At 54.8% G+C, this 22971-nt stretch overlaps 1 protein-coding gene across 2 annotated transcripts in view; it reads left to right on the top strand.

The window, feature by feature from the left end:
- ATOH8 (atonal bHLH transcription factor 8) overlaps positions 1-10119 on the top strand; it is a 29059-nt gene extending 18940 nt beyond the window's left edge. The window contains exon 3 of one of the 2 annotated variants that reach the window (XM_077134869.1): positions 7930-10119. In XM_077134869.1, the coding sequence (XP_076990984.1) occupies positions 7930-7935 (6 nt within the window). In that variant the 3' untranslated portion in view covers positions 7936-10119. Of the gene's footprint in view, positions 1-455; positions 6258-7929 lie in introns of those variants that run through there. The other variant, XM_077134868.1, reaches the window with a different exon arrangement.
- Positions 10120-22971: the final 12852 nt, after the last annotated feature.

The following is a 22971-nucleotide window of genomic DNA, read 5'->3' as shown; positions in this document are numbered from 1 at the left end:
CTCTGCTGCCTGTGTGTGCCTGCACGTGCATATGTGTGGTGCATGCACACGTGACTGACAGCCCCAGGTGACAGGATCTGATGGAGACTCTCCGCACGGTGGGCCGACTTCCTGACCTGGTGGGAAGGGGGTGCACCCTGGGAGGTAGCTGGTGGCCTTTGTGGAGCTCTATATTCACTCCCCACTGCAGGGTCAGGAGCCCTTAGAGGTGGCTCCTCACTGGCAGGGCGGACCCAGGGGGCTGGGCATGGGGTGAGGGTGGGTGGTTGGCCTCGGAGAGCCAGCAGCTTGCAGCCCCCTGGAGAAGAAAGAGGAGGCTAGGCTGAGGCTTGCCCCTCCCCCTCCACAACAAGGGTGCCTCTTCCCTGCCCACCCCCATCCCCACCCCAGAGACACTCAGGAGCTGGGCGAGCAGCCCCTCCACGTGCACACACACGGCTCTTTCTCTTCTGCAGTCCGTTCAGTTACACGAGTAGAAGACGGAGAAACAAGCAATGGAGGGCCCCCTCACTTTTGTTCAAGGATCAGTATTTTTGCGTGTTTACCGCGTGCCGCCCACAGAGCTGGTGCTGGGGTCCCATCAGAGAACGAAGCAGACAAAGGGCCCCCTCCTCGGCACTTAGAGCCAAATCATGCTTCACAAAGGCCGCGTGTAAAAGCTCACAGGAGAGCCCCGTCGGGACCTTGCTCTTGACTTACAAGCGTGGCTCTCTGGAGTCACAGATCAGAGCAGCTGAGCAGAAACGACGCATTAAAGTGGGAGGCCGGCGCCGAGCAGCAGGTGCTCTGACAGCTCCAGGAATCTCGCCGGCAGCCGAGCAGTGTGGGAAGAAACAGAAAAACAACCCAGAGCAAAGCCGGAGGCACAGAAAAAGCCTAGAGACGTGGGGCCGGTTGGCGAGGGGCCCTGGGTCCTGCAAGCCCGAGGGGCCTCGACATGTCACGTAGACTGATGTTTGTGGTCAACCTTGAGTCGTCAGTGATGTCCGGATGCAGGGAGGGCCGTTAATTGCCGGGGAAGGACCTTTCCGAGCCATCATGATAGAGAAACCCTGAAGCGGCCTTTCCCTAGGGACCCTCACTTCTGCCCGGGGCTCGTTCTCCCCGGATGTTAGCACCGGGCGGGCAAGGCTTCTGGTCTGGTCTGCTTTCTTCACCACAGTGAACTCGAGCGGAGCTGGGCACGGACTGAACACTCAGTAAGTGTTTGTCAAATGAATGAAGGAATGACAAAGCCTGAGAAAACGGAGTGTTTTTGCTTGTTGTCTACAAATCACTAACTGGCATTGCATCTGTGCGTGGTGCCAAGCGAGCGCCGGGACCAGAGGTGGAGGTGCAGTTTATGTATGGTGGAGCTGGAGGGCGACAGGAGAGATGTGCCCACACTCAGAGGTGCACGGGAAATGGCTGCCTTGTTCTTTGATCCTCAGGACAACCTGATAACGTAGATTGCTACTGTTGCCATTTTAGAGGTGGAAAAACAGGCACAGAGAGGCCAAGACACTAGTTCAAGGTCACACAGCTGGCAGAGTGGGGAAGTCAGGATTCGAGTGGATGCCGTAACTGGACCACTGAAGCACCGGGCTGCAGTGACTGCCAGTGTGTGTGTGTGTGTGTGTGTGTGTGTGTGTGTGTGCGTATGTGAAAAACAAATTGCCTCTCTTACCAGTTGTGGCCTTTCCCTTGTGCAGCTGGACACCATTTCTGTGGTGTCCTGAGTGGGCAGCATGACAGTGAGTGAAGGGCCCTGGGCAGAAATGTCCCCATTTCTGTGGGTCCCATGATGGTGCCTCCAGAATCTCTGGCTAGAAGGGGTTTGGGGATCAAGCGAAGAGTGGGCTAAAGTACTTTGCATGGGATGTGCACTGTTAGTGATGAATTTGGGCTGGCGGGGGTCTCCTGGCCCCTCTCGGTCACCCCCTTGTTGCCCCCACTGATGTCCCCCATACTGACCTCCTCCTGGATGTGAACTGGCCTGTCTGGTGAGCACCCATCACCCCTGCCGTCCCGGTGCAGTGTGGAGTGGGGAGGGGAGGCTCTGCGAGGCGTGGGAGAGTGGTGGGCATCGGGGGCCAGGCTGGAGGGGGTCCCTCGACCCCGTGGGTGGGCGTGTGTGTTCAGTTCCCGAGGCAGGCCTGCCGGGAAGTTCCAAGTTGGCAGAGCCTTCCTTACCTGGCTGTCTCCTGTCAGCTGCTCCCCAGCCGGGCGGCCCCCTCTGGCCAGGGGTGAGGTCAGGGGCTCCTTGAGCTGCTGGGGGCCACAGGGACAGTGAGGAGCCAAGGAGAGCTGGCTGTAGGGAATGGGTGGGAAGCTGCAGGGCTTCATGCCCAGCCTGGGCCACCTCCTCCGAACTGTGGGTCTGGGTGGGGGTGGGGGTAGAGGTAGGAGAGAGACAGACTGGTGGGCGTGGAGAGACAGAGAGGGGAGGCCAAGAGAGAGTTGGCTTAGCGACACGCACGCAGAGGTTGGAGAGAGAAACAGAGAGAGCCTGGCGCCAGGAGGCGTCAGCATGCAGGGCCCTGGCTCTCCCTGGCTGTCCCCCACAGGCCCGGAGGGCTCCCCAGCCTCCCACTGCCAACTGCCCTCCCTTGGGCCCCAGAAGACAAAAGCCGAGATTTTCTTAGAACGGAGGAAGATGGTGGCTGGCTGGACTGAGGCCCTTGGGGACCTGCTGCCCTGTGTGGCCAGTGAAGACAAAGGTCTCTGGGGCATAAGGGGTCTGGGCTGCTCCGCCACCACCAGCAGAGGGTCGCCCTGGCCTCTGTCCCTCCTCTGCAAAACGGAGGCGCTATGTAAGGTGGCACATGCCAAAGCGCGCATGCAGCCTGGCGCCGGGTCCAGCCGCGCCCACTCCCAGGCCCCAGGAAGACAGGGGTGCAAGGATGACACGGCGCCTTCCTCCAGGACCTTGTGGTGGGGGCAGGCGCAGGGGGTGGGTGAGGGCGACGGCAGCCATACTCGTGGCACAGAGAGACGTCAAAGTAGTTGGAGAAGATGTTGCGGCGGCTCAGAGGGAAACGGCCTGTCCCCCGGCTTGCAGGAGGGGCCAGGGCTGGCGGGCTTAGAGGTGGTGGAACACGGGCAGCCCTCGTGGCCCTGGACGGGGGGTACCCCTCCCCTCCTGCAAACACCTTCTAAGCGGGAGTGACTCCCTGGCGTGAGGGCAGTGTGGGCCACGTGGTGAGTCCTCGGCTCCCGACTCCCCTGGCAGTATCCCCGCAGGGGAAGGGTCTCCGGGTGAGCCCCCGGTTCCCTCACCTGGCCTGATGGGGTGGTTGTAGCTTACCGGTGGGAAAGTTCTAGATGTCATTAGCCGACTCTGAGGTTTGGATGCATCCATAAAGGAGGGATCCCCCTGTGCCCCGACAGAACCTGCACTGAGAGAGCTTGATTAGTGGGGGTCCGGCGGGGTAGGGCGGACCCCGGTGCATCTCATTTGTCATCCCCACCGCCGAGCAGCACCCCCCTTCATCCCAGAAAAGAGCAGGGGGCACCGGCTGCATGTGCCAGCAAGAGTGGTTTTCAGCTCTTCCCGGGGTTCCACTGAAAGCCGCCCCAGGGCAAGAATGTGCAGAGCTGGTGCTTGGTGGGGACTCAGCAGCTCTTTGTGGAATAAATGGATCCTTCTTCCAGTTCGTGGCTCCGACCCTCACTCTGAGATCTCAAGGACCTTCCCAGCCTGGACACACTGTGACCCTTGGTTCACGCCACATCCCCACCCTTGGACGAATGGCAGCCAACGCCGACGGCTCATAAATTTCCTGCCTGTCACCCGTGGCGCCCGGGCCAGGCGGCGCCACTCCGTACCTGCTTCCAGAAGTTCCCTGGGATGTTTGGAGGCCGGAAGCCCAGGCCTCAGCCGCTGCCCAGAATAACCTCAGCAGGGCCCAGGCCTTGGAGAAGATGTTGTGAAAACAGATCTGTCAAATGCAAAGATGTACAGGCTGCGGGCTTCAAAAGAAAGCAGAAGCCAGTTTTCTGGCAGTTTGTAACACATCGTTCTTGTAAAATACTATATGGGAACACAAGCACTATGGAAAAGTATAGGGGAAAAATAGGCACCAAAATGTTATCAGTGCCTTTCTCTAGATGGAAAGGCTGGAGTGATTTAACATTTTTTTCTTCTCTCTTCGTACTATCTGATTTTTTTATAATTAAGGAATTTTTAAAGTTAGGTATTTTTTTTTAAAGAACTGCTGGAAAGCAAATTGATCAATGTGACAGCTGGTTCAAAAATGCCTATGTCTGCTTATGTGTTGTGAGACCTTTCAGCCAGCAGTGCCACTTTGCATTTTCCAGCACCAGTTGGTCCAAGCAGGGACCCTACTCTTGGCGGGGATGCGAGCCAGCCTTCCCAGGCCTGTCCCTGCTGGGAGCCCAGTTTGATTATCTTGTTGACTCTTTGCAGCTGACCTGCAAGGGGGGTTACTAGTACTGTGTTCATTTTAAAGATGGGGAAACTGAGGCGTAGAAAGGGGACAGCAATTCCAGGGCCTCCCAGCTAGGAACCCCAATGTGAACCGACAGCAGCAATCAGAAGCAAAAATCAACCCCCTTTCAGGTGTGGTTAGAACTGAGCGGTGAAATGATGCCTGCTAATGCAGTTCTTCAGAAATACTTTTCCTGTACCTTCCCTGCTTTTCTTTCATGGTTTAGTTTTAAAATAACGTTTGAAATCTTACTCCTCTTTTTAGGACAAAACAATTAAAAAAAGAAAAAACCCACCAGACTTTCAACCCCATCAGGTGACCTTTCCTTCATGTGGAAGGCTGTATCAAATTGGTTGAATGTAGAAAGATGTATAATTTTTAAATAGTGAAAAATGGTTGAAAAGGTAAAACCTAGGTAAAATGGACATCATTGACTGAAAATACGTTTAAAAGGTAAAGTAATTTAGGAGGCACATAAAATCATTTTTAAAATGCCCCCAAAATGATAAAATCACTGCATATATAGAGGTGATCAAGAGAGGAAAACGACTGGCTGGAAACCAGACACAGTTTAGGAAACAGGGCAGACAGAAGTGAAAAGCAATTGGAAATCGATTAGATAAATTAGAAATTTTTAAAACCCGGGAAATGCTAGATGTGAAAAGCAACAGCAACAAAATGCCAGATTGTTCCATGGCTCACAGATATTACGGAAAAGGCTCAGTGGTCCGTTTGAAATAAGAAAGACCCCCTGTAGGATTAAAAGACACAGTATGTAAAAATGCCTGTGATGGAGGGCCACTGGTGGCTCAGCAGGCAGGAATGCTTGCCTGCGATGCCAGAGGACCCGGGTTCGATTCCTGGTGCCTGCCCATGTAAAAAAAAAAAAATGCCTGTGATGGAAAATATCTCTTTATTCGTTTGACAATTATTTGTCAAAGGTCCCCCGCGGGTCAGGCACTGGGGCTGCAGCAGTGAAGAAAACAGACCAAGTCCCTGCCTGTGGAGTGGACATCCTCAGTGCCAACAAGTGGACAGATAAAAAGATGAACTCCAATTTGACCCGCTGACCAGACCACCTCTAAAATCCACGGCCCACTGAAGGACAGAACTGGAGGGGAAAGGGCGATCCTTTCAAGCTGACTTTCTCACATGTGACAGGCCCAGGGTGTCACCAGGCATTACATAAGTGGAGGTTCTGTAGGGGGCTGACAGCCCTCATCCCAATTGCAATGACACACACACACACACACTACTCTTTACAGTGCAGTCACAATCACACAGGCAAATACATTAGTGTAACACAGAGTAAATAAAGCAGCATGTGGTTCTTTACTGCAGGACTTTTCAGAGCCTTTAACATGCTAATATACTTGCAGAGATGGGGGCACAGGTTTGTGGTGTTTCCCAAATTCATTTGACCGTGGGATACCTCTCCTGGCTAGTGTCCTGCAGGGTGCCCTTTAGGGAATGCTAATCCATCCACAACCTCTTCTCTGTATAAGTGAGAGAATGAAAGCACAGAGAGGGAGGGTGAGTTGCTCAAGGCCACACAGCTGGTTCATTGCTGAGATGGCCCTCTGCTTCCCACGGTCCTTCGCGGTCCTTCCCACCACACCCTGGGGCTGTCAGGCTTCCTGGGAAAGATGAAGCATGCACTGGGATTCCTGGGCTGAGGAGGGGGTTGGGAAGGCAAGTCCAGCACAGACACTAGGGAAAGGGTGGGGTCAAGAATCTGTGATTCTGAAGGTCAGGCCTTGGCCGGAAATGCCCCTGTCCCTTGCTCCGGGCTGGTAGCTGCGGCCCCAGCAGGATCTGCGTGCTGGGAGGGGGCGTGGGGCTGGGCCCGGGCTGTCTGGCCGCCTTCACGGTGTGTCTGTGTCCTGCGCTGGCTCTCCAGCTGGCCCCGCCTTCCACCCCGCTCCCCAAACCACAGGCGGATGGGAGGAGAAAGGAGCTGCGGGGGCCAAGTCCACGCTGGGGCCGCCCGGGCAGGCCGGCGCTGGATGACGCGGCCGTAAATCACCCCGTGGACCGCAGACCCCGTGCCATCCCCCCGGGTTTCCTTTCCGCTTCTTAATCCTCATCCTCAGACTCGCTAACAAAAAGCAGATTCCTGCCGGGGCCAGCCACGCATATTGGGGGGGGGGCTCCAAGCCCCGGCTTTCCCACGGCGAGGCCCCTCCTCGCGCTCTCCCTTCTTCCCCTCCCCAGCCACTGCTTGCCACGGAAAACTCGCTCTGCCTGTCCTCGCTTCCCGGCCCTCCTTGGACCCCACTTACGTGCCTTGCCCTGGCCTTGCACCTTGGCTGCCAGCCTCACGCTCGGGGGCTCTTGGGGGCTGTGGCTTCCAGGCCCTCCCACCTCGCGGCTTGGCTGCCTCCCTGCGCCCCAAGCCTCCGTGTTGGCAGGAGCCGCTTGCCTCCGTGTGGCAGAACAAACTTCCCTGGTCCCGGTTCCACGCCCTGGGCTGCCACCTTCCAGCGCTTTCTGCTTTGGGCCTTGGCTCACTCACCTGTGGGGGCGCGAGGTGGCTGCCAGACACGTGTTCTGCTTGCAGACAAACACTTAGCTGTTTGCTCAGGGTGTTGCAGTAATCACAAGAGAAAGAGCCTTTGGAACTGCCCTACGAGGGTCAGGCTGGCCCCGGGGAGAGGGACTGCTGTCGGCCTCTTGTGTATTGGGGCGCACTTGGAGCCCTCCTGGGGCCAGCACCCCTGCTCTGACCTCCTCAGTAGCCCCCACGACCTTCCTCCATCTTCCATCCCTTCCTGGTGGCAAATTACTCCCTGGGTTGGTTTTCCCACGAGGAACGCCAAGTTCTGCTGCTAGAGTGAAGATTGTGGAGGCCAGAGCTGTGAGGCCAAGGCTGGTTTTCCAGTTGCTGTCCTGGGGATCTGGGCTCTGGGAGACGCCTTGGAGGGAAGGGAGTACGGCTCTGGGTCCCCCATCTTCTGGAACCCTTTCATTGCTCCAAACAATCCAGAGCCGTGTGTATCTGCTTTTTGTGTCAGGGCTGCTTAAGAGATAGCCTGGGGGTTACTGGGCGGTTCCTGCTGTGTCATTTTACAGATGGGGCGTTGAGGTTCAGGGAAGTTAAGTGACTGGCCTAGGCTGCCCCAGCTGGTGACGGATGGGCCACCATGCAGGCCGGCCCTTGGGCTCCTGGTATGGGGCCGTTGCCTGGCCTGCGCAGGGAAGCCAAACAGCCTGCTGAGGAGTCCCCTTTTAGCACAGGGCGGTGTGGCTCCGGGGAATGGCGCTGTCAAACCCAGGGGTCTCAGAGCGGAGAGGGCCCTGGACCCCACCATCCCCTGCCATCTTCTCCGCTCTCCCAGATGAAGAGAAATAAACAGCAGTTGCTCCAAGACCCAGGATGGGAATCAGGGGGACCCTGGGAAGATGGAATGAGGGGGTGCGCTGGGGTGCTGGGCCAGTGCCCCAGGAGGGCTCTACAGACAAGCAGGGGCTGCCTCTCAGGGTCGCTCATCTCTTCCAGGAGTGACTGGCCACGGACCATGCCAAGCACGCTGTTTTGGGCCCCTCCCACTCGGGCCTGCGGAGAGGGGAGCTCGCCCAGCCTCATCTCCTTCAAAATGCTGCCAGACGCTCCGTGCACCGCCTCCCTGGTGGACATCAGCCTCTTGTCTCCTCCTGCCCCCGCCTGGCCTCCCAGCGGCTACTTGGTGTGTTGCCCTCTGCCCACTGGCCATGGGGAGAGCCCGGCCTTCTCCCAGCTCAGGGCTCCTGTCCTTGGTCCGGCGGCAGGAATCCGTTGCCAAAGATTCAGCAGAGACACAGCGGGGTGCAGTGAAAGACCCTGCTACAAGAGCCGCGCCGAGCTCCTTCTGGGGCCCAGTCCGTCTGCAGCCAAAGACCCGTCATTAGAGCCTGCGGAAGCGATGGGCATTTGGTGCCTGGAGGTGCCTGGCCCCTGACTCGGCACTCTCCCTCTCTCTGGGCCCCTGAGCCTTCTGGAGGCTGGGGGTGTTGGGAGGGAAAGGAAGTGGGATCGGAAATCCCTGGCTCCTCTCCCCTCCATGGGCTGCCCAGGCCTTCCAGCCTACGGCCCTCCTCGGACCCCGAGCACATGGGAAGCAGGAGGGGCAGTGGGGGGAAGAGGCAGTGCTGTGCCCCAGTCCCTCCCACCCCCGGGACTTGCCCCGGGAAGCCTGCCTGAGGACCTCTGCTTCTGCAGCCGGCCTGGCCACCCGCTCTTCTCCGTGGCCTCGTGGCTGGGAACAAGGCGGTGCCCTGCTCGGGGCCGGCAGGCTGGTACAGGTGGGGCAAGGGGCTGGCAGGGAGGAAGGGGCCGGGGGAACGGGCCAGGATGTGTGTGGGGGCCCTCCCTCCTTGAGCTCAGAAGGCCAGAGCTTCTCACATCTGTGCTCCACCATCTGCTTCAAATTGAAGTAAAAGCCCCGACGTGTAAAGAAAATGCTTGCTTGTGTGGCGTGCGCTCTGTGGCGACCAGCAGGCTGGCAGGTCGTTACGGGTGGGAGCGGGGGTTGTGTGGGAGGGACGGGCGGGTGGGACTGATCTCTGCCTAGAGGTCAGGAGCTCCTGAGAGAAGCGACAGGTGTGCAAGTGTGTGTCTGAGTGTGTGAGGGAGTATGCGTGGGGTCAGGGCTCGGGCTGGAGGGTCTGCAGGGCAGCTGGCAGTAGGGAGCCCCCTCCCCTTGCACTGGAGCTCTGAGACCCAAGGAAGGCCAGGAACTGCCCTTTGCTGTGGACCAGAGTCCCTGGGCTGGGACAGGTGCAGGGAACCCAAGCTCCCCAGAGGTCTCCTCCAAGAGGAGGTTCTCTGGAAGCAGAGGGGGCTTGGGGTGGGGATTCAGAGGAGGCAGTTAGAAATGGGGGGACACAGATTATGGCCATTCTGTCATCCCTCTGAACCACAGTCACTGTGGTGATCCTTCCTAGGGGAGCAGGAAATGAGAACCAGCCAGCCTCAAACCTGTTGACATAAGAGAACCTGTTGTTACCAAAGGGGTGGGGTCCCCACCCCCTGCGAGGCGAGCAGACCTATGGCCTTACCACCTGGAAACAACCAAGCTCCACTCCCAGCCGCCTTGCTCATGGCCTTCATATGAATACAGCTGTCCTGCTGTTCTGAGGCATTTATGGTTCACCCACTCCTTGTCTGAGTTTACACTAGGTGCTGGGAAGAGAGAGGTGAGCCCTACGTAGAGGTAACCTTCACAGAGTTCATGGTTCCATGCAAGAGGTGGAACAGACAGACAGATAAGCTCATAATTATGATACAGGGTTTGGGGACTTCAGGAACAAAGGAAAAAACTCTCCGGGGGGGGGGGGGTGTATCAGGAAAGGCTTCCTTAGAAAGGAAGTCCATGGGTCTTGAAGGATGAATAGGAGATTGCTGAGCAGAGGAATGGGAGAAAAGTGCTCTATGCAGAACTATACACAACCTTGGCCAGTCATTGGAATCACTTACAGAGATTGTTAAATATTGATAAAAAGTATTAATACTGAAGCCCAGAAATTCTGATGTATTATTCTAGAGGGATTGGCCAGGGCACAGGGCTCTTTGAAAGCTCTCCAAGTGATTGTAATGTGTGTCGAAGGTTTAGAACCCCTGGTCTAGTGGATTCAGGTCTCTGACAGAAAGTGTTTTGGAACCACTGGTAGAGGGTACAGGCTGTGCCAAAAATGTAGATGTGTGTGTGTGTGTATGAATGATTAAAAATTCGTGCTTTTCCTTTCCTTTTCCAGCTTTCTCCCCAGCATAGCAGCTTGTATTCTTTCATGTGTGCACATGTGTACGTTTCCAGTTAAGGGAAATCTGTTTCGGATAGCCTCGTTTCACCAGCAGCCTTCTGAACGGTTTCATGTAAACAGCAGTGCAAGAAAACCCTCATGCAACAGAAATCCCTGGTGGGCCTGTGCCAAGGGCTTGGGGGTCCCAGAGCCACCTACAGATCCTTGCTCTGGGTCACGGGCCCACGCACCTAGCCCACTGGGTGAGCGTTCCTACGTGTCTGCGTGTGCCTCCCTGTACGCCTGCTCCAGAGCCTCTCCGACCTCTGAGCGGGCCGTTCACTGCTTCCAGGTGCTGGCCTCGAGCCATCCTGGGACATAGGCTTCGGTCCTGGGGAGGGGACTCATACGTCTCTGGGGCCCCTGCTGGACACCCGTCTCTCCACACCCCACTCTCTCTACTGCTCCCATCCCTGCCCCCCCCTGCTCTGCCCTGGGACCCCCCTCCCTCCATCCCTCTACCTGGCTGCGTCCTTCACGTCCCCAGGACCTTCCCAAGCCCATGGGAGCAGGGGCCAGGGGCCAGGGATGGTGGCACAAGGATGTGCCAGGGATGCGCCCCCACCTCCCCGAGCCTGTGATGCAGGAGAGAGAAGAGAGGCAGCAAGTTGGGTTACCACAATGCCGTGCTCTGGGAGGGCCGGGTCAGCTGCCAAAGGGCCAGAGAAGGGACCCCTGTGTCACCTTCCTTCCTTGCCGCCTGCTGAGCTGTGGAGTGTCATTGCTGGCTGCCAGGACTACAAGTCTGGCCTTTCCCCAGCGAGACTCAGGCCTCCCTTCAAGGGGCCTCAGCCGTGATATTTTCACTCGGGACCCCTGCTGCCAGCCACCACCACCCCTGCCCCCTACAGTCGCCTCAGTTTCCAGGCTCCCTGAGCAGCCTGGCTGGAGAGGGCCAGCTGCACCCTTAGCCCCACGGTTTTCACTTCTCATATCCCTTCTGGTCCCCCCATCCCACCCCAGACAAGCCACATCCGCCTCACCGAGGCCAGGCGAGTGCCTTAGGAAGTCGGATGTATAAGTCACAGCCCTATTATACAGACACTTGGTCCCCTGCCTCATCTCAGGACGGCGTCATGACCTCCTTGAGGGTGAGGCTGGAGCCTAATTCACCTCCACATCCTCGCCAGGGCCCTGCAAAGTGTTATATATTGGTGTCTTTGTTGATTGAATGAATAAAAAATGAAATCTATGGCTGTTCACTCATTTTTTGATTTCCTCTGCAAATAACCCCCTGCCATCTCGTTTGTTCAAGACCCCAAGGAAACGGGACCCAGGCCAGTGGCCTTTGGGGTGAGTCCAAAGAAGAAAGGGCCAGAGCTGGGAGAGGAGCCCAGTCGTGGGCCTCCTGCTCTTTCTGTGGCTGAGTCCTTAGGACCTGGGCTCCTGCGAAGAGGACTCGCTTCACAGCATGTGTGCCCACGCAGGTGGGCGCCGAGAGAGCTGTTACACAGCGTGTGTGGGCGCGGAACGAACGCCGTCACCCCCCTCTCCAGCCCCGCCTCGGCTGTCATTCATGCACATTGGTGAGGTGACACGTTCCCCAACAGTGCCCTGGGCAGGTGCCCCTTAGCCCTGGGAGAGAGGAGCCCTGCTTGCCTCCTGGCCTTCCCTGGAGGCCTTCATGGGTGGGCACAGGCTCGGGGCACCATGAAAAGAGGGATTTGGCCTGTGCATTGCCCCTGCCGTGCTGTCCCCAGCCTCGGCCTGGCCTCTTTCTGGCCACCCCCCACCATGGCTGGAGGTTTATTTGTTTGTTTTTTTTCCAAAACCGCTCCCGAGCTTAAAATCCCCCACTGGCACCTCCAGGTAACAGCCTGGGCCCTTTGGCCATTCCCTAGAACCGCTGTGACCATCTCTTTCACTCTGGAGCCATCCCCACGTCGCCGGTGTCTCCCCAAGGCCTGGGAACTGTGGCAGAATCCTATCCTGGGAAGTCAGCACCTGTCTTTCTCCATCCGTCATGGGCCGGCTCCCTTTTCTCTGGCTGTGTGTGTGTGAAACGAGGTTCTTTCTGGACCCTCGTGTTTGCTGGGAGCGACAGCTCCTCTCCTGCCATCTTACCCACAGGCCTCTGCCCCCCAGGGGACTTGGGTTATTTGGTCCCGGGGCCTGGGGAGGGCAGCGGTGCCCCTCAGCTCAGTAGCCGTGGCCTCCTTCTCCCTGCCTGCCTCCCTCAGCATGAGGAAAGACGTCTCCAGGCTCGGGCCTGCGTTTGCTGGGAAGCCCAGCAGCGACCCAGCTCTCCACAGATTCCTGGGGTGCTTGTGTCCCTGGGTTCTCTCCAGCTGTGATCTCCTGGCTCTGTAGAATTCTTTTTCTCCCTCTCAGTGGCCCCCCACCATGGGTCCCCTCCTGCTACCTGGCTTCAGCTGGAGTGGACAGAGCCACCTTGCCTCGATTTCCCCGAAACGTGGCTCGCACGAGGCAGGGAATTGTGGGAGAAATTGAGGGAGGAATTGCTTTTCTTGGTGAATTTTTAAAAAAATGTTCACACTGACAACACACACAGAGCCCTGCCTCTTGCTTCCTAATGCATGTAGCCAATTTCAGGTATTTCTGACAGGGTCATCATGTTTCTGGTACTTAGTAATTTTTTTCCTCTGACGTTACATTTCTGGGCTGTGAATCACCCTAAGTCTTTTCGCTTCAGTCTGCACCCCAAGTCCCCTGATCATCACCGAACTTAAAGCATGAGACCCTAGAAAAAGGAGCCTGCGGGAAAAGCCAGGTGCAAACAGGGCAGTCAGTTGGAGAGCTGGGCCCTGGGGAGCCCTCTGCTGAGGGACACCAGGGGAGACATGTCACCCCTGAGCTGGCATGGTCTCGTCCCCAAGGTTTGTCCAAAGGCAGCGACTGGGGACATGGGGAGACTTCGGGGCAGGACCAAGCCCACCCCCTCCCCGAGAGGCCGGCAGAGCCCTGGACGTAGTCCCCAGCCAAGCCCAGACCCCCCTGCTGTCAGCGCCATCTGGCCTGCAGACAATGGTTGTCATGTTCTGGGATTTCATCTCCAGCTCTACAGCCAGACATTTCTAGAGAATCCTCCTCTCACACATGCATACGTGTATACAACACACACGTACACACATACACACATGCACACATGAGGACAAAAAACTCAAAATGCTTCCAAGTCCCAGGAAAGAAATGCTCATTTTTGGAGAAGAAAATAGCACACACAAAAAAGCCGTTTTGGGGTTATATTTTGGGATAGCTATACCGATCTTTATTTTCTAAATAAAAATCAGGGCAAGGGGTTTGATGCAGGAATTAATGCCTCTTCCAGGTATGAGAGGCAGCCCAGGGAGCCAACATATTGTAATTTGGGAATAAGTCATAAGATTAGTAGGATTAGGCCTTCTAAGAACAAAGGGTTTGTTGGTTCTTTCCCCTGGACACCACAGCAGAACAGATTCCCCTTCATAGCGCACAATAGTACGATAAAGGCTCTGAGAAGGCCTGCAGACAGGAAGCTCCTTTAACTTTAACTCAGGACCTCCCCAATTTATCTGAGCCCTCAATCCTTATTTCATGTCGTGGCTTCTCATGGGACCCCAGGACAGATCCCTGGGACGCTATTTGGGGAATGGTGGCTTTTGGAGCTCCTAGAACATTTGGACTTAAGGTGAGCCAAGACTTTCTTACCTGGTCAGCGCCGGGAGGCTGAAGCCTCCAGTAGAACCCCGGGAGGGGGTCGTTAGTGGCCAGCTCTGGGGGGGAGCAGGAGAGAACATTGCCCCCTAAAGCCTTCATGTGGCCACACTGTGCTGGGGGGACCGGCAGGACGAAGGACAGCTCAGTGCTGGGTGACATCTGTCAAGGCTGCCCCTCCTGGCTCTGCAGACAGGGCTGGCCTGGAGCCCAGCGTGAGGGGAGCAGCTGTCCAGAGGCCCCGGCCCCTGATTTGGCAGCCCCGCAGGTGCACCGTGTCCCGCTCCTGAGTCAGCTGGGTGGGCTGTGCTCAGCCCATGGCCCCCTGCCTGCCCCGCCCTGTCAGCCCCTCCCGCAAGGACCCCTTTGCAGCCGGCTGGCAAGTTGAGGACTCACGGGCTAGCAGAGAGTCCTTCCCAGGATGGGCCTCTGTGGGTGCACAGCACAGCTCTCCCCACCTCTTCAGAGAGTCCAAGAGCAGAGAGAAGGCCGAGGGGACCAAGTGAGAGGTTGGGGGGACGCAAATGCCCTGTGTGGTGACCCTGTGACACACGAGGTGCAGGGCCCCTCGGGGAAGTGGCGGCCTGGGGTCCAGCATGGCCGGGCCTCCAGCTCCGTGCGGGACCAGGGCCACGTCCGGGCTGTGGTCCATGGACTCTGAGGCCCCCCCACCTGGGCGGTCTCCCCGGGGTCCCCAAAGCTGCCTTGCCCCATCTGGCGCTGGAAGAGCACTGGCTCAGCTCAACACCCCCACGCAGAGCCGGAGGCCCACCCCGTTCTCCCTGGAACGGCCTTATTTCTCCTCTCGAGAGATTCTCTTATGGGAATTACTCGAGGTGGCAGCATTGTTAAACAGAATAGCAAATGACACCCACCGAGCGTCGTCACCCAGACCCCAACCTCCCCGTCCAGGTAAAGGCACCCACAGACCCCAGGCTTGCCCCCTCCAGCACAGTGCTCCAACCACCGTATCCCTGGGCTCCTCCGCTCCTCGTGGGCCTGCTCGCCACCGTCCGGGCTGGAGGTCTGGGCTGTGTCCGGCTCACAGTCCCGGGGACCAGGCAGGTCTTAGGAACTGTGGGAGGCTCTGGTGGACACCGACGTAGGCCTGGGGCCTGGTGGGTGCTGGGGCTTCTCTGCCCTGGTGAGGGGTGGCAGGGAGAGTCCAGGGTGCCCCCACAACCCCAGCCCCCAGGTTGTCTGGTAGAGGCTGGTAGAGGTTCCGGTGAGGGAGGAAAGGCCAGAAGGGTGAGTGTTCTCTGCCTGAAAGGTGCAAAGCCCAGGCGTCTCCAGCTCGAAGTTGCTCAGAGGGACTGAAACCACCCATGGGACAAGTGGGGCATGAGGGACACTCTCCCCCACTCCTCCCAGGGTTTGCTCAAACTTTCTAGGGGATCTGGGCCTACCTTGGAGACCTAGCTTCTCGGGGATCCCCACCCCCTCTCCCACCTGGCTGGTGTTGGTTCTCAAGACCTCCTCTTCCTCTTCCAACCCGCCCCCCCACGGTCTTCTCCCCTTTCCCAGCCCTTTCGGCTTCTCCTGGGTCCCGCTCTCACCTCCCCAGCTGTGCTTCCTCAGCTGTGGATTCAGGGGCAGCCACGTCTCCTGGCCCCCATCCGGCAAGCAAGGTGTCACAAGATGTCAGGGGCCTTGGCGCTCCGGCTGCATAGCCTAGGGCACATGACGCCCCTCTCTGAGCCTCAGTTTCTCCATTTGCAAAACACGTGGCTGGACAAAATGATGACTGAAGCCCATTCCACCTTCTTAATTCCATCTCTCTGGATGGAATTCAACTCACCACGGGACTGAATTCAATTTCAAAGGGGTTTCTGCCCCCAATTTGCCACGTAGAGCCCACCGTGCATCACCCCAGGGGGCAGGAGGACGCAGCGCATTCCTCCTGACTTCCTACTCAGCCTAGGACCAGTGGCCCATCCTCTCCCGGGCCCGGAGGCCCCTCCCAGGGCTCATTTCCTCCTCCAGGTCCAAGCGCTATCCCTGGAACCAGCGCTGCCCCAGCGTCCCGGGCCCTTCCACGAAGGCCGGCTCGGGGTCCAGGCCCGGCCAGTGGCCCGGCAGGCGCCGACGGCTCTCGGTGAACCTCACTGAATGCAGCCACCCACTTTCCTTCCGGCCCTGGGCGAGAACGGCCCCCCCAGAGCCCAAGGACACAGGGTACCGCATTGTTCTCGGGACAAATGCAGCTGGGCCAGCTGCTGCCCTCTCCCTCCTCCACGCCCAATGCAAGTTTTTCCCCTCCCTTCCCCCAGGCGCTCACACAGGTGCCCACCCTCGGTGAGCAGGGCCCTTCCCTGGTGCCGGCGTCTTCCAGTCCTTCTCCTTCGGGTCAGCAGTCAGCCCTTCGCCCTCATCAGGCCCCACCTAGGGCCCAGCTGCCACAGTCCCTTTCCACTCCCCGAAACACTTTCTTCTTGCAGCCTCTGGGAGCTCAGGCTTTGGTTTGCCTCCTCCCTCCCTGGCTGCTCCTCCTCAGCCTCCTTGGAGATGCTGGCCTGCCCTGGGCTCAGCTCCCAGGTCTCTTTGCTCCTCTGTCCTCATTCACTTCCTTACAGTCCCGGGGCGGTGCATGCCTTTGGCAGGCTGCGGACTTCCGTCTCTGCACCCCAAAGATGGCCGAGGCTCGCTGGGGTAAGGCCAAGGCATCCCAGCTACCTGCTGCAGTCTCCGCTCTCGCTTCACCCCATTATTCCTATTATTAATTCCTATTTTCCTTACTATCCCTCGTGTTTTCTTCAACAGAGCAGGCCCCCCCTGCCTCTAGGTCTCTGCACAGACTGTTCCCTCGGCTGGGGACACCCCTCCCGCCTCCCAGACGTCACCATGGCCTTTTCTCTTAACTTCTTCAGCTTTTTTGGTCACACACACCTTCCAGAGAGGCCATCCCCGATCATTCTATTTTAAATTGCAACCTCTTCCCCTTCTGGTGTTCTCTCTCTCTCTTTCCCATTTTATTCTTTTCCATAGCACAAGTCACCTACTGTCAGGCTGGGTCTTTTATATATATGCATTTGCTTACTGACTGTGTCCTCCCTCTGGAAGGTAAGCTGCACACGAGCAGGGATTCTGGGTTGGTTTTTTGACCTCTGTCACCCTAACTCCTGGCACATTGCACTCGATCCATAAACACGCGTGTACAGGTATCTCCATGTCTGGGGTTGGTGTACTCTGTGAGGTTGATCTGGAAGTGGGGCCGTCCTGGCACATGCACATAGAAGAGAGGTCTTCATTTTCATAAACAACTCCAGATTACATTTCCAAGAGGCCACAGCCATTCGTGCCCTGTTTCCTGCCTGTGCTGGTTGTTATCAAGCTCGAATTTTTGCCAAGTTGTTGGGGTTGGGGAAGACAACTCATTGTTTTAATTTTCATTTTCCCGAATAATAGGAAGAGAAATTTTTCATGTTTATTGGCCTCTTGAATTTCTATTTCTGTGAATTATCTTGTTCCTAGCCTTTGCGTGTTTTTTTTGGTTTGTTTTTTGGAGGAAGGGGGCTGACCTTTTCTGAAGAGTTTGTAGGAGGCAAGCTGCATTTTTTTTTTTTTAAAAAAAAGCACCCCGGATAATTCTGGTACTTGGGCAGGTTTAGGAGCCCCTAGTTGACTGCTGCCTGATGAGCTCTGGGGTCCTCTTTGGGTTCTGGAATTTAAAGATTTTTTTCTTGTGCTTCTCTGTATTTTCTACATGAACTTGTGTTACTTTTTTTTTTCTTAAAAAGGATATTAAAAAACAATCATAGGAAAATCCTTGTACTGTAATGCCAAGTGGAAAAAGCATTTACAGTTTAGATGTACTTACTTTTTTATTGCAACTGGATAAAAAAGCTCCCTGTATATAGATTCTGTGTAGCAGTGAATCAGCCAAAAGGAAAAGAGCTGGATTATGGGTAATTTTTCCTTATTATCAGAGGTCGGCTAGTGGGGGGCTGGGGGAAGGAGGCAAGGGTGAGCCCCTAGTGGAAAGAATGAGCAGTTGGCATGAAAGCATCTGGACAGGAACCCGTGCCTTGGCAGACATCACTAATCAATCACTGCAGTACTTCCTGCTAAGTCCAGACTAAGCCTCAGAATCTTTCTCAACACAGAACTTTAGGTGGTGACTCACAGATTAATTAAACCCATTCCACTTCCTTGTCTGAGCAGGAGGCAGTGCAATCAGGCTGACACCTACAGAGCCCTATCTTGCTTGGGGTAGCACCACCCCTCATTGCAGAGGGGCCTTTTCAATCTGCCCTAGCTCTTATCATGGATACTGAGTACCTTTTCTGGAATCTTTTCTGCTCCTGGGCCTGGGGGCATATCAGAATCAAGAATGTGGCCTTGGAGGCACATTCCTTGGGGCATCACCCCTGGGCTGCTCCAGCTTTCTGGACGATTCTCCAACCCATGACCTCTGTTCTCATGATTCCTGAGATGGTCCCTTCCCCCACCCAAGGGCCCAGCTCTGATTTCACACGCTAATGCTGGGTCCCCTGGCACATCTCAATGATCTGTCCATCCTGCATGCTTGGCATGCCTCAAAGCCAGCAGAAAACACGCGGGTAGAAACCACCCAGGAATTCCTCTTCAACTCTCCTCTTCCAGGCAGCTTGAGGCAGCGTGTTGATTAGAAAAGATGGGAAGAAATAATTTTAGTAGCCTTTTCTATTTTTGGAAAATGTTCAATGAAACAAAAAATCAAATTATACAGAAGTGTATGGGAAAAATCACCAGTTATTCAACCACCTGGAGATAACCTCAGTTACTATGTGGTAGGCAGGCATTGTTTCCTGTCACCTTTCAGCTGCCACACCCACGGAAACACACGTAGAAATGAATTGTCATAAGTGGGGTCAGGCTGTCACTTCACCTGCATTTTTCTTAAAGAATGCCAGTGGTGCAAAACATGTTTTTCCTTCCCTAGAATGTAAATTGTATTCCGCAGGATTATTTATTTATTTGTTTATTGTAAGAGCAAAATTGAGTTTAGTTTTCACACAAAATGGTGTGGAGTGGGGGAAAGTGAAACTGACTAAATGAAGACTGCAAACCCAGCCCAGACTGGTTCCATGGTTGGGGAGGGAAGCCTCTGACATAAGCTTGGTGGATGGGCGCCATGTCCTTATATGGGAAAAACTGTGAGCTAGACCTCTCGGATAGGCTGTAACCTCTGGAGTAGTTCAGCCAATGGGGAAATAAGGGAGGGATTTGCGTGTTAGGTTTAGGGAATAAATGTTGCTGCCTCCTGTTGTTTGGTGCACCCGCTACCACATTTTGGTTGTGCGCCTATTCTTTGCAAGATTATTAATAAATTCTTTTCTTCTCTAAAATCAGGTGAGCGTTTATTCTCTCTCAGGTACCGTTTTTTTCCGACATTGATTACTCATAGCATTACTTCTCTGCCTCAGAGAAGAAGTAAAGTCACTCTATTGCAGCTCTGTTGGAGCTAAGTGTAACCACGTGACTGAGTTCTAGCTGACAAGATAGGAGCAGAGAGATGTGTACACCTTCTTAGACATACCCTATGGTACTTTTCATTAGGTCCACAGATTCTTTGATGCTCTTCCTTTTATAAGATGGAGGCTGACCACCTGCCCCTTAAGTGTAGGCTGTACTTAGTGACTTGCTCCTCATGGAGAGAATGTGGCAGAAGTAAGACTGTGTGGCTTCCTCCTTGTCTTCTTTCTTGGATCATCCACTCTGGGGCAAGCCATGTCATGAGGACCTGGAAACAGCCCCGTGGAGAAGCCCAGGTAGCCAGCAACCATGGAGGGAAAGCTTTTGGAAGCAAACCCTGATTGAGCCTTCAGATGACATCTTGATGGCAACCTCTGAATTCCTGACCCATGGAAACTACCAGATGATAAGTGTTTACTGCTTCAGGCAACCATGTTTTGGAGTAATTTGTTGTGCAGCAATAGATAACTAAGTGATGACCTAAGAAAAGTGGGAGGGGCTCCCTTCCCCTGCTCCCTCTCTCTGGGTGGGAGGGGGAGCAAGCACCTGCCTGGGCCCTTGGAGGCTTCATGATGACTCAGACTTCTGTGTGAGATGGAAACAAACCTCTAAGTTCCTTAAGCCTGAGCTTCCCAGCTGTTCTGGTTTGCTAAATGCTCCTGGAATGCAATATACCAGAAATGGAATAGCTTTAGAAATGGGAATTTATTAAGTTATAAGTTTAGAGTTCTAAGGCCATAAATATGTCCAAACTAAGGCATCAGAGAAAGATGCCTTGACCTAAGAAAGGGCTGATGTCTGTCACATGGGAAGGCATGTGGTTGGCATCCACTGGATCCTTGTTCCTGATTCTGTTGCTTCCAGCTTCTGATGCCAGTGGTTTCCTCTCTAAGATTCTGAGGGCCATCACTTAGCAATTCTGGGATGTGACTCTGGATTCTGTCTTGCTTAAGATCTCATGGGAAGGTGCATGGTGACATCTGCTGGGCTCTGCATCTCCAAAAGTCCATGTCTAGATCCCTGCTCTCTGGGGTTGGGACTCCAAGCATCTCCAAATGTCTGTGTCTCTGCTGGCTCTGAAGCCACTGTGTCTTCTACAAAATGTCTCTTCTTTTTAAAGACTCCAGTAAACTAATCAAGATCCACCTTGGATGGGCGGAGTCACAACTCCATCTCATCCAAAGGTTCCGCCCACAACTGGCTGTGTCACATCTCCATGGAAACAACCCAATCAAGGTCTCAACCCCACAGTATCAAATCAAGGTTAAAAGAAACATGGCTGTCTCCACAAGATTGGATGAGGAAAAAGGAAATGGCTTTTCCGGGGTACATAACAGCTTCAAACCGGCATACCAGTCGATGCTGGGACCTGTGGGGGAAGGCCATTGCTTCCCTCAGCCTGGGACCAGCCCCTTCTGTCCACAGCAGCCTTTTCTCTTATTCTGGGGAGCTGTAAAATCATCACCATTTTCCCCATGTGCTGCAAATGAATAGAGTTTGGCATGACTTGGGTCTCTGTCCCAGAAGCCAAGCTTTATCCCAACAGATACACTCTTTAAGGTGAAACATCGATGAACACACTTGGCATTTGCTCCACCTCTTACAGGGCTGCTGGGTTCAAACCTGGAAGGGTCTGTCAGTCTTGGCAGGTGAGGCTGGTGGGAAGCCTTAGGCTCAGGCTCTCCCCAAGTCCGAAGGCCCCACCGGGTCAGTGCCGTTCACCCTGTCTGTGCATCAGTAAGGCCTGGAGAACCACCTGGAATCTGTGCCTGCCTCCAGCTCCCCTCCCTCTGAGCTGCGCAGGTGGGGTATTTAAGTGGTCCTTCCACTGCATCATGTCCTTTCTCCCTGGTGACAGGAACAGGCCACACACCAAGCTATACAGGGACATGAGATCCATATACATTTTATTATCTTGCTTCTGCAAACAGACTCAAATACACAAGGCCATAAATACCCCATGGTAGGATTTGGGTATCACAAATAAATGGGTAGGGACTTCCAGCAGTGTGGCCAGGAGACGGAGTCTCCGGGTCGCCAAGCCCCACTGCTGGCCCTGCCCTCTATGCTGTGCTATCCCCCACTGCTGGAGGCGCAGCTGGGTTGTTTCTTTCTTCGTGTTTTCAGGGCCCTTATTCTCAAATTAGTCCCAGTATCTGCTTAGGCGCTTGCACAAAGTTTGCGTCGTGTCACAAGTATTTAATGGACGGATTTCCACCAAGGGCTGATATTTGCAATGTATTCTGCAAAATTCCCGCAGACACTTTTAAAGCCTGGAACCAGGTTCTCTATCTCTGCATCTTCGTTCTCGTGTTTCTCTCCACGGCATCTGATGCCTGGGGAGTACCTGGGCTGGATGGCTCCTTCCGTGCTCTGGAACGAGAAGAGGCACTTCAGGCTGGAGAGCTCAGCTGAGGACCGAAGTCCCCTGGAGCAACCACTTTGGGCTCCAGCAAATGCCGCTCGCTCTGGGGATGGCTCTGGAGCACTCCGTGTTCTCCAGGCCCTGTTAGCACGACACTTCCATCTTCTCAAAGGCAGATTATTTGATCTAATCCAAACCCCATGATTTCGATGAGGTGTCAGTCACCTCTTTTTTAACTTTGAGAAAACTGAGGCCCTGGCAAGCAATGGCCTTGGCCTCCCCAGGAGATCAGGGGCAGAGTTGGGACTGGACCCCAGGGCACCAAGTCCTAGGACCTCTCTCTGGTACCCCACAGGACTTCTCAGAGGTGGCAAAGGCTTTGGGCCCACTCCTTCTCGCGTGACCCTTCTCCACCCTGATGAGGATGGACAGAATGATGGGGACTGGTCAACACGGAGAAGTGGGGAGAAGGGACACTAGCCCTTTCCACGTCTCAGAGTGTCTCAAAGCCAGTCTTCTTCTTTTTCTTTTTAACTGTGAAAACTGACATATACAAAAAGCAATAAATTTCAAAGCATACCATAGCAATTAGTTATAGAACAGATTTTCAATTTTGATATGGGTTACAGTTTCATAATTTCAGATTTTTCCTTCTAGCTGCTCCAAGACACTGGAGACTAAGAGAAATATCGACATAATTCAGCAGTCATGCTCATTTACTAAATCCTGTCTTCTTTGTTATAACTCTTTCTCCTTTGAACTTTTTTTTCTCATGGGCAGGCACTGGAAATCGAACCCAGGTCTCTAGCACGGCAGGCGAGAACTCTGTCTCCTTTGATCTTTCTCCCAATCTTCAGGGGCGTTTGGGTTATGCTCATTCTAACTTTCTCACGTTGAAAAGGGCTGTCGACAATATGAGATGGAGGGTGGAACTAAGTTGATGTTCTGGAGAGGCTAGCCCCTCTAGGTTTCAGGACTTATATGGTTTAGGTACCCATCTGGAGGTTGCAGTTTTCTGGAAAGTAATCATAGTGCATGGAACCTTTGTAGAATCTCAGATAGAGCCCTAGGTGTTCTTTGGGGTTGGTGGGAATGGTTTTGGTTGGGGTTTGGCAAAACATGATAAATTTCAATATCTAGCTGAAGCTTGAGTAAGAGTAGCCTCCAGAGTAGCCTCTTGACTCTATTTGAACTCTCTCAGGCACTGTTACCTTATTTGTTACAATTCTTTTCACCCTTTTGGTCAGGATGGAATCATTGATCTCTCAGTGCCAGAGCTGGTCTCATCCC

Source organism: Tamandua tetradactyla, chromosome 17, assembly GCF_023851605.1.
Source record: "Tamandua tetradactyla isolate mTamTet1 chromosome 17, mTamTet1.pri, whole genome shotgun sequence".
NCBI classification, from domain to species: Eukaryota; Metazoa; Chordata; class Mammalia; order Pilosa; family Myrmecophagidae; genus Tamandua; species Tamandua tetradactyla.
The sequence above is the reverse complement of the archived record's forward strand: the minus strand, read 5'-3'. Positions and strand labels throughout refer to the sequence as shown.